The 11,204-nt window shown below is 41.9% G+C and overlaps 2 protein-coding genes across 2 annotated transcripts in view; one reads left to right on the top strand and one right to left on the bottom strand.

Moving 5' to 3' along the window:
• Nucleotides 1–360: 360 nt before the first annotated feature.
• Nucleotides 361–8,981, bottom strand: rassf9 (Ras association domain family member 9). Its single transcript, XM_035790072.2, has 2 exons — nucleotides 8,779–8,981; nucleotides 361–2,321 (listed from the first exon to the last, which is right to left on the bottom strand). Exons 1-2 carry the CDS (start codon nucleotides 8,823–8,825, stop codon nucleotides 983–985), a joined length of 1,386 nt encoding a protein of 461 aa, XP_035645965.1. The 5' UTR covers nucleotides 8,826–8,981; the 3' UTR covers nucleotides 361–982.
• Nucleotides 3,859–11,204, top strand: part of nts (neurotensin) — a 20,571-nt gene continuing 13,225 nt past the window's right edge. Inside the window, exons 1-3 of the mRNA XM_052466292.1 lie at nucleotides 3,859–6,454; nucleotides 10,233–10,297; nucleotides 10,387–10,481. Coding sequence (XP_052322252.1) covers nucleotides 10,421–10,481 — 61 coding nt within the window. The 5' untranslated portion in view covers nucleotides 3,859–6,454; nucleotides 10,233–10,297; nucleotides 10,387–10,420. The remainder of the gene's footprint in view (nucleotides 6,455–10,232; nucleotides 10,298–10,386; nucleotides 10,482–11,204) is intronic.

Here is an 11,204-nt window from a genome sequence, read left to right as displayed (position 1 = left end):
TCTGATTTTCATCCAATTTGGGCTAAACTGCCTGCTTAAAGCACTCCACCCCTTGTTCATTCAACGAGTTGGGCAAGGCACCAGTGACATGGCCTTCCACATTGTAATGTTCAGTCTCTTTCATGATTGCCAGAGCTACTTAGAGGCTTAGAGAGGGGGGAGAAGCAGGCAATTAGTGTGTGAAATAGATATCCCCTGCTTTTCCACCACCAGCCCTGGTTTTCCCAGAATACACCATGTTACCTATGTCAGCAATACCTTGACAAGAAAAGACTGCTCGCTTTAGTTCGTGCTCACCTGGCGAGCATCTCCAGTGGAATCAATGGAATCCCTAATGGAGTTTTAGAGAAATGTTAAGAATTGTTAAGAAACATGCCTTTATTGTTGCAGTAAAGAATGTACATTTATATATATATATATATATATATTTTAGCTTAAAAGGCTTTCATTTTACATGAATGATAGTGACTACCTGCACACATATTGAGAAATGTAGAGTTTGGCTTCATATGCGTTTGGAATGTATATAAACATACAGTAACAAATAGTATAATGCTCCAAAACAAGAACACAAATAAATATAGTTTTCCCTTACATCTCATTGTTCTTTTGTAATTTTGATGAATCTCTGTGACATTATATCTTATAGCTTATGAAGAAAATATGAATAGATAATGGTTTACAGTTTATAACAAAGGCAGATCAGTACAATTCTACATCTACAAAGGTCTGCTGAATGTTTTAATATAAAACAATCATTTGATGTTTTGTGTTTTGGTCAATTTATTAATACTTAATGAAGTGTCATGCAATGGGCACGTCAAAAGTAGGAATAGTAAGAAAATACTATTATCATTTGAAGTAGCAAATGTGTCAGTGTAACTCAATGATTAATACAGTATCAAATTAGTCCGCCAGGCAAATAGTGCATATAGCGGGATTGTGTATTGCCTTCTGAGGGGAATCCAGAGAGGCAGACATCTCAGACATCAGTGTCCAGCGGTGGCAGGATCATGTCCAGACAAGGAGACAGTGAGTCCTGACTGTGTGTGGAGCTAATCCCTGTGTCTGAGTCTGTGTCTGTAACATCTGTAGGGGACAGGCTGTGTTTCAGTCTCACTGCCTGTGGAACAATGCATGGGGCCGGGCATTTCATAGTCCCGAGCCTGGGCGTTTCCTGCACGCTGTCCCCCACCTGCAGTGTGCTCAGCTGGGAAGCCAGCTGCCAGCAATCCTGGTCCTTGGAAAACAGTGCGGATTCATAGCCCTTCAGCTCCTTCTCCAGCTGGGCCGTTTGGATGTGAAGGGACACGCCGGTGCGCAGACTTAGCCTCAGTTCGGCCTGCAGTCTCTCCAGTTCTACCGCTTCCCAGGACAGGTCTGGGTCAGAAGTTACCCCTGCCGCTGCCCCCTGTAACTGAGTATCCTTGTCGGTGACCTCCGGCAACGTTAACATGGCCCTCGTCAGCTCTACGTCGATGTCCTGGGACAGTTGGGCTATAAGCTCCTCGTGCCTGAGCAGCTGCATCTCCAACTGGGCCACACCGTCACTAGTATACACGCACTCCTGCAGCAGCTCCTGCTCTGAAACCCCTGGCTGGCTGTCCAGGTTCTGGTTGTGGCTGTGGGGGAAGGAGATCGGGGAGAGTGAGGAGAATCCCTCATGGAGAAGCTCTGTATCCTGTTGTCCTCCCTGCAGCTCCATCTCGAAGCATTCCATCTCACAGTCCAGCTCCCTCATCCTCTGGATCTGATGCCGGATGGTGTGGTCCTGTTGGATAAGCAGCTGAACCATCCTGTCTATCTCCTCGCTACCCGGAGAAGATCCCACTACCCTCTTCTCCTTATGGATCTTCTCCAGCTTCCTGAAGGCCTTCTTCACCATCCGTTTCTGCCTCTCCACTGGCAGCGACTGGGAGTACTGGGCCGGGCCTTGCTCCCATCTCTTAGCCCCCTTAGCCCCCTTTAATTTGGCCCCCTTCTTGCAGCCTGCTTGGGGTACAAAATCGCTGGCCTTGACCAGGGTGAACTGGATGAACGGTCGCTGGTCTCCCCAGGCGTTCCATAGCCTGAGGATGCGGGTTAATGGGGGCAGAGCCCTCTCAAAGCCTTTCCAGCGCTCTAGCAGGCAGAAGTCTTTAGGGTCGCCATGCAGAATTTTCTTGTTCTCAGGGATGGTCTTGTGGTCGTCCAGCAAGGCCTGCACTATGTCAGCACACGTTGTGTGTTTGGTGACACCGCACACCACCTTCTCCTCATCACACACAGACACCTGGATCTCCTTTCCTAGCACAGTTTCCTTGTCATCTTTGTCCTTCGCTCTAGGAAAAAGACAAATACAAAACAAGAATTTTGGTGTTTGAATAGTCAACAGGTTCTGATATGTTAAGACTTGGTTATACTGTATGTGTTAGACATCAATGGGTATAATTGAAATAACCGTTGAACAGCATGAAATGTCCCAGAATGTAATGATGTGCAATTATGGATAAACCTAGTTTTGACGTGTCATTTCATTAGCCTAATAGCTTTGGGAAAAAGCACATCCTATGGTTGGTTGGTGGTCATCAAGGCAGTCGATGAGCAGAAAATGTAGTCACTCAATTTGCTCAGCACTCCGATTCTGATTCTATTAAATAGTTACTCATCCTCATACTCATCAGACATGATCACTTTATGATTCCGTTCGGAGCTATTTCACTCCAAAGCCCTCATTATCTTTTTGTCTGTACCATAAAAACCTGAGAAAAAAATTGCCTCCAAAATCGGCTTTTGATTATGTCCCTTATCTAACTCAATGTTTCATTCCTTTGTCTCCTTTCCATGATGGGAAAACCCCATAGCCATGGGCAGTTCAGATCAAAAGAGGCAGTGCAGCGCAGATACCAACCCAATTAATCACATTAAGCAATAATCAAACGTAATGTCCAGATAGCATTTTGTGACATGGCAATTTTGTTGCAGTACAAGGCACTGAACTTTGTAATGTTTTAATACATGGTAATGTTAACATCGGATGTCTTCAGTAGCTCAACAGTAGTTGACTGACTAATATTTTTCAGGCTAATGTCCCTAGAATCTAATTTAATATCTCATATAAGAACATCTAAATAAGTCCTGTAACTGCATCCTATGTCCAAAGGCCAAATACTGCAACATTCCAGAACCAAAGTATCCATATCATTCTTATTGTATGTACTTTCATTATTTAACTCCATTAGATCATAGATCATACCACAGATGGTTTTGGTTAGGTGTCTGATATGGTGAGTCTGGTCCTAGTCTTGGTATCTGGTACTGACTCCATTGTCTGACTGTTGGATAAAAGGGTATCTTAGTCTATATCTGTTCTGTTTGTCTGTGGAGAGTTAACCTTCTCTGACCCCAAGATCCAGGTTGGGCGAACATCAAGCTCTTCAGGCATCCTGGAGGCAATTTCAATCATCTCTCTACCAGGCACAAACAAAGCTTCAGAGTGGCCCCTGGATGACATAGTAGTGACACAGTAGTTACCTGTTCAGAACGACAGACGCTCACACGTATCTGACGCACATGTCTACTGTACAGTCAGTGATGGGAGAAATATACAATAAACGACCTCATTCAAAAGAGTTCAATGGAAAAACCAATCCCCGCTAGCTTAGCTCCTCGTGAAGTGTTGGGTTTAGCTGATATACAGTGCGATATCACCACGTAGTGTTACGGTTTCCAACGGGCATAAAAACACACAGGTGGAGCATTGTGTAAACTCTGAGCTGAACGAGGCCTGAGGAATGCGATATGTATGCAACAATGCAATAGGCTAGTTAATGGTTATGGAGACCCTTGGAGATGAAAAGGGAATGCAAATACCTGAGCTATGCAGAGAGAGGGAAAACAATCTCCTCGACACGCCTCCAGCATTCACAGACAATCACCATGACGACTTTGACCTAACCATTCCTCCACCTCTTCCCTTGGAAACCCAAGGAGCACTCAGTAACTTGAGAAATTGTAGACTCTCTTCTGTCTCTCGAGATGTAAAGACTGCCTTCTCCTTTCTCAGTGAGGAGAACAGTAGAGTATGGTAGATATAGTACTGTACACTCCCATGGGGCCTTTTCCCCAAAAATTAACTGAAAAATACATTTTTTTAAACACAGAAAAGTTGCATAGACACATGTGAAAACAAGCATGCATTCACGCATACACACATACAATTAGTGTTATGGTGGGCCAGCTGACCTAAACCCTCAGCTGTGCAGGAAGTCACAGGAAGGCAGAACATTAGAGGAAGCACCTGTGTTTGTCCTGCAGGGCCACAATCAGTGGAACAACGGCAACATCCTGCTACTTCCTGACAGAATACTAGTCTATGGACAGGGAGGAGGAAAACATGAATTCCATAACTAGAGCTGTGTAAATATGGAACATGAGGTGCACACCTAATGTAACGCGAGCAAGGAATATGGGTGTATTGTGTGAGCATGTCTCTATGGATGTCACATTAACAGTGAGCTGTGCTGGGAATAGTTCCCATCCGATACTGATACATATTCACATCATGGTTAGTGGCATAGTTCACTGGCCCTTTTCTTACGTTTGAGACAGCACTCGAAGCAGAGACCTGTGTCAAAACGTGTTCTCTCTCAGTGAGGAGAAGAGGAGGATACAACTTGCTCTCTCTCACTCTGAGGACAACCATGTTTACACTTAACCGGTGATAAGATAACAGTGAAGTCGGTGCCAAAACAGTAGACATACACACTGTGTAACACTGGGAACTGTTTGTCTCCTCTCGAGCCAACTCCCTGCCTGGACAAATACAAAGTCTGCATGGGCCAATGGGCTGATTTAATCAAAGCCAATACATTCATGAGGGCTGTGAACTGGTGTGTCACTTCATATGCATAGCTGGGGAATATGTTATGGTTTGGGCAGGAACGTATGTGGGCGCCCTTACAGGTCTACATTGATAAACTTATATACAGTGCTTTATGACAGAAATCTACATGAATGTGCTGATGAACTTGAGCCAATCGTTTAAAAAAAAAACTAAATACAAACTACATACTATCAAAGTCTACATACATGTAGGTTTTATATCCTACGTTGACATTGCTAATGTCAAATCTGTGTCATTCAATAATTCCTCATTTAATAGGGAGCTAAATGCTGAGTAATCTACAGAAACCTGAGCAAGCACACTTGACCCCTGAGTAGACGTTGGAAGTACATGAAGGCCTGATGTGGAGGAGAAACTCTATTCTATGAAAGTACCAGGTGATATGCAGTGTGTATGTTTCTGTGATCTACGTTGGAACACCACAGCATTCATAGTTCACATTGCTAGAGCACTTCTTGTTCCCTAAGACATATCATAACAGTCATTTCATACAGTAAAGACGATCTCATCGATTTAAAAAACCACCCATGGAAAATTTACACTGAAGAACCAAATGCATTTTCTTTAAAGTTTGAACAAGTCCCAACAAGTGAGACCAAATTATTAGCGCTACTCTATGTCACAACGTGTTGACTGAGTGACACTATCAACTAGACAAACAGGGAAACATGGATCTATTGATATTCTGTGACAGTTGCCCATCTGTGATACAATGAACGTAAACATTTGTTGAGCTGTTGTTATCAAGACTAGTTTGAGTGGGAAGTGACTACACTAGATTAAAATATATCGGTGGAGACTGTTGGAAGGAGCTATATTGGAGGAAGGGCTAATATTAATCGCTGGAATGGAATAAAGGGAACGGTTATGTTGCTTTACATCCATATTCAAAGAACATAGAAAAAGTAACAGAGCCTGAAGTGCAAGACAGGAACGGTTCTTGGAAGAGTTGTAATAGAGTGAACGCACCAGACCGTTTCACATCTAAATCCTTCTAAAGATACTAGAAACCATCATCATCTTTCATATGTAATCCAAGCCCATCCATTCAATGAAATAAGGCCCGAAGAAAATGGGAGTGTATACTGTACTGTACAGTAAGTGGGGTTAATCCTGTCTGGGTAAAGACATGTCCCACAAGCAGTTTCCCGAACACAAATAACTACGTGGAGGGTACTATCATGTGACGAAACAGGAGGAGACTAGGTCCTCTGTGTTCCAAATGCCACCCTAGGGGATGCCTCACAAATGGCAGCCTACCCTATTGGCCCTGGTCAAAAGTAGTGCACAAAATAGGGAATAGGTTGCCATTTGGGATGCGGCCTGGAGAGGCACACAGTTTTCAGCTCTTATCTTAAGAGGATGAGGGATTTGGAAGGAAATAACATCACTTCTCTATCTGGGTTCGTTGATCTCTCGGATGACTCCGAGTCAGATAGGCATCTGGGAGAAAAGACAAAATAATCTACGCCCTTACCCTATTCTCGTCTCTCCCGGGCCGGTGCAGCACTGGAGAAGAGTCCTTACTGTATGGTTGTGAAGAGAAGTGGCATCCACTTTTAAATGAAAGTATGTTGTTTTCTGATAATTTCAATGGGTCAAATCTGAATTGTCTGACTATCAGGGTAAATTGTCTTGATCCAACTGAACATAACCATGATTCCTCTCTATCTATATCAGGGGTGTCCAACTCATTCCATGGAGAGCCAATTGTCTGCTGGTTTTTGGTTTCTTCTTTAAATTTGTGACCAATTAAGACCTAGACAACCAGGTTAGGGGAGTTCCTTACCAATCAGTGACCTTAATTCATCAATACATTTTCAAGACAGGAGCAAAAACCTGCAGACATTCGTTCCTCCGTGGAATGAGTTTGACACGTGATCTACATATTCTAACATGCTTCAATGGGTCAAATTTTAATTGCCTTGACCTCCAGGGTAAATTAATTTGATCCAGCTGAATATAACCAAGCTTCATGTCTATCGACACATTCTGACATCGAATAGAACAACAGTATATCATGCTGAATATTTTTTCCCCTTTAGGATATATCTAAGCCAATCTTTAGGAATGAATCCAACCTGGTGTATCTCCTTGCTACACAACTTAAATTGACATATCTAGAGATCTGAAAACGTGAGATAATTATAGTTGGCCAAGCTGCTGGGTAATTACTACACAACATGAAAAAAATTACATATCTACTGAGGCAACTTGAGCTGAGACTGTTTGAAGTCATCAAAGACAGTCGGACTAGACAGATAAATACTTCACTTGTCGTCAGCTGTGTGTGCAATGAAAATACATTAGTGTCAGACTGGTGCCACTGCCACAATCAGGGTTAGCGATGACTGCCTGAAGAAATGTGTAAAACATACTCTCAAACTTAAGAGTGTCAGCAAAGTTCATTCAGCCAAACAAAAGCAATGTATTTATTTTTCTCTATAAAAATGTTTTAAGATACTGGAGTAGATTGGAGCTGTTCCAACAACAAGCATCTTTCCTGCATCCTAGATGTGGACTAGCCTAAAGCATGACCACATGCAACATGTCCATTATGCAGGGAGGCATTAGATGGTGGTTTTAGATGAACCACATCAAATGCTTGCATTTAGGTATCTTAACAAAGAAACAATTATTTATTTGACACATCATCGCTCGCGGCTAAACAACAAATACATTTTTTAATACCTTTCAATGTACAGTGGTCTAGCCTATCTGGGACCATGAAACGTCAAAAAGGGAACCGAGCCACTTAAGGAAATTGCTCAAGCAAATTATACAAGTGTCGATGACAGGATACCTCTAAACTTGAACCAGGAATGCTCTCTCCCACTGAACAGTCTCTCAGGTAGAAACGCTTTATGAAAAACTATCTTAGGTTTAATTACAGATTAGTCTGCATCTTAAGAGCGGGTCAACTCTTATTAGATTCCATATGATACGTCTTTCTGTCTAACTCCACACCAAAGTCTACATGGATATTTTGCGCGAATTGTTTTGAAATGATCATATAATTTTTATGCAATTCCATGTCAGACTAAACATGTGTTGACATTTTGTGAACACTTTCTCCAGTGTTATATGAACCCTAGTAATAGCTGATATGACATGGCCTTGAGTGTCAAAACAAACCTAGGCAAGGGTTTACAATGTGGTGGCGTAGGTATTATTCATGCCCTGACATGCATGTGTTCCTATGTTATTACCATGTTATGACCACTCGAAAGTCACTACTGTCATGATTAGTCTGACTGACTGACAGGAGTCTGCTCACAGTCATCTGTTCATCTGCAGTGTCTAAAGTTGGTCTGACCTAGACATATTGACAGCCACACTTTCCCATCACCACACAATGCAATGCACACACACACACACACACACACACACACACACACACACACACACACACACACACACACACACACACACACACACACACACACACACACACACACACACACACACACACACACACACACACACACAGTCTACTTACAACATTAAAATTGCCATTTCACCTGCTTACAGAACAAAAAACTCCCACAATTTCAACAACAAAAAATGGCACCATTTACCTTCACTGAGCAGGAGAACATTCTAAATGCAAAAGAGTTACAGTATATCATAGTCTGGAGGAGATGCAAAAATAGCCTATGCTGTTTTCTCTCACATCAATAGACTCGGAAATGAGAGGTGAATTGTTGAACAGCAACATTGGTGGTATTTTTGGTCAGATGGATAAAACAATTATGTACGTAAAATAAGTTATATTTAGTACCCGGCAGGAGAGCATAAATTCCCTCCTCCACATGTTAAATGTGCCTCATATATAGTATTCTACAGTTCTGAATGCAACAGGTGAGAACTGAAAAATACATCTTTAAAATTACCTGTTTTTCAAACGCGCTTTCAGAAAGTTCTTCCCGAATGGAGCCATAGCAAGCCGCTCAACTGAAACACAATTATCCAAAATGCTGCCAAAATGGGTTACAGCCACTGCATTGCAGGACGTCCGTGACTTTTTCACAAACTGGTGTAGGTTTGTCACTCACCAAAAAGTTGAACACTGTCCCAAATCGGAACGCTTGTCATAGCGCACTTCAGTGAGAGGCCGCCCCATCGTAAAACTGTGGGTGGCGTTTATCCAAAAATGGAGGCGTAAATCTCAGCCGCAATTATTCTGCGCGTTCAAAACTGTTCTTTATAATGACCAACACATCAAAGCATACATTTGCCGTTTTAAAAGAGGACAGAACAGAAGCCAATATCATTTTTTTTGGGGGGGGGGGACTTTCTTTGATATACAGTGGGAATATCGATATTCACATTTCTGTTAGAGAGAGCAAATAATTCATGCGTTCATGTTTTTCATATAAGGACTACTTCATCTCTGTGATCACTTGAGAATAGTCGTGTTAGTTAATGGTTTCCCACAATCCAGTAATTTATTAATTTATTACAGCCCACTAGGCAGCATTTAAATGCGCAATGAAGAGCAAGTAGACATAATTTGCTTGAGACTGACGTCTAGCGGGAGTGCATTTTCATCACGATAGCATGACCTATGTATGGTACAATTAGACTATACATCATCGCTGTTTGGGTTTACCAGTAGCCTAGGGTTTTTGATAGAAGTTGTTAATATATTATTACACAAAATGGTTATTACACAAATCATGTATTTATTTATTTCAAATATATGACAATGGAATCGTTGGGGGAAAAAATAAGAAAACAATATAGTATAATAATCACACACATTTTGTTTGATTAGTTGAATATGTTGAAAATAAGCCTATAATACAACTCATATAATAAAACTCCCTATACCCATACTTTGACCACATTGATCTAGGCTTGATAAGACACCATTAAATCTTAATTTAGACACCACCTAAAACATCCAGAAATAAGGTTTATAGAGTATTTGTAGAGCCCTGAGAGTGTGTCTCTGAATCTCAGTGAAACAGGGGGTCCTCAACTTCAGACACACAGCTCTCCTTCACAAACAAATCAGAAAACCAATCAATCTACCCACTCTAAAGTAATAAAAATAACCAAATATGAAAATAACCACATCTAGAAGTTGTATGATGCAAAACCCTGATGTGTGACGCGGGGATGACGTCTGATGTCAAGATGACACAGCGCCAGGGCTCATAGGTTGAGAAAGAGGGGGAGAGGGTGATGAGAGAGAGAGAAAGGGGGATATGGAAGGGGGAGAGGATGGAGGAATGGAGGATGAAGGAGGGAGTGGGGGGAGTGGTCCTCTGACATCATTCTACCTCTTATATATTGAGGGAATGGAGCCCAGTGTTCTTCACTTCATTCATTCTACCTACAGCCAGGAGGACACAGTCACACACTGTCACTGCCAGGAAAAGGAGAACACAAGGAGAAACAGACTGAGTGAGTACACTCCTTCTCCACCTCCACCTCCATCTCTGTCTCTCTTTCTGCATTTGACCCCTAACCCTATGGACTTGGGTCCTGCTTAGCTAGCTGGATTCAGAGTGTGGGATTTTCTCCAAGATGCAGACACAGTTGGCGTTTGTGCTTCTCCTCTGTTTGCCGTGTGGCGTATTATGTTCAGGTAAGCACGGGCATCCTTTGATATACTTTCCTATTGATGCTAATTGATTTGCTACCTTGCTGAGTGTTATAGTAGTTGCATTGTCAACTGACGAGGTTGGATTTAATCTTGAAAGAACAGGACATATACTCAGAGACTACAGACTAACTGAATTCCTCTCAACTGAAACATACTTTTGCAACAGGTGGATTTCACCATGCACACTATAGTTATCTTGTCCATTCACATCCATTGATTACCCTGACATTCCTATCAAGAAGACACAACCCCTCTGAGATATGCTCTGAAATAGGGGGTATCCTCTAATTCACCCAATGTTGTCAGATTATTTTGTTATTTATATGTTTTGAAAGTATTTAGAGTCCAGAAATGACATTATTTTATCAAATCATGTTTCTTTGAAATTCTACAAAATTGAATTCACCAAAATTCAAAACATAAGTTTAGTAAGTTGAAGGTAATCTTCTTCAACCTACTTCATATGTAAAGTACACACTTGGAGAGTTGTATTACAGTGCAGCAAAATTTGAATACAATAAATTCATTTTCAACACATTTTTGGTGTGCATCGTCCTAGTGGGGTAGATCTGCAGAGATACAGGGTGTGCATGGGTTTGTTCTCGCCCAGCACAGAACTATCCATCTATCCATTCAATCAATGCCCTAGCCTAGTTGTCTCAGGTGTTTTACAGCTCAGACAGCCAATTGAAACTTTCCTGGATC

This window comes from Oncorhynchus keta, chromosome 17 (assembly GCF_023373465.1).
Source record: "Oncorhynchus keta strain PuntledgeMale-10-30-2019 chromosome 17, Oket_V2, whole genome shotgun sequence".
NCBI classification, from domain to species: domain Eukaryota; kingdom Metazoa; phylum Chordata; class Actinopteri; order Salmoniformes; family Salmonidae; genus Oncorhynchus; species Oncorhynchus keta.
The sequence above is the reverse complement of the archived record's forward strand: the minus strand, read 5'-3'. Positions and strand labels throughout refer to the sequence as shown.

Coding starts and splice junctions, on each gene's coding strand:
- rassf9 (XM_035790072.2), bottom strand. CDS start 8,825: ATGGCTCCATTCGGGAAGAACTTTCTGAAAGCGCGTTTGAAAAACAG. Junction 2,322..8,778: donor AAAGCGCGTTTGAAAAACAG/GTAATTTTAAAG, acceptor TCTTTTTCCTAG/AGCGAAGGACAAAGATGACA.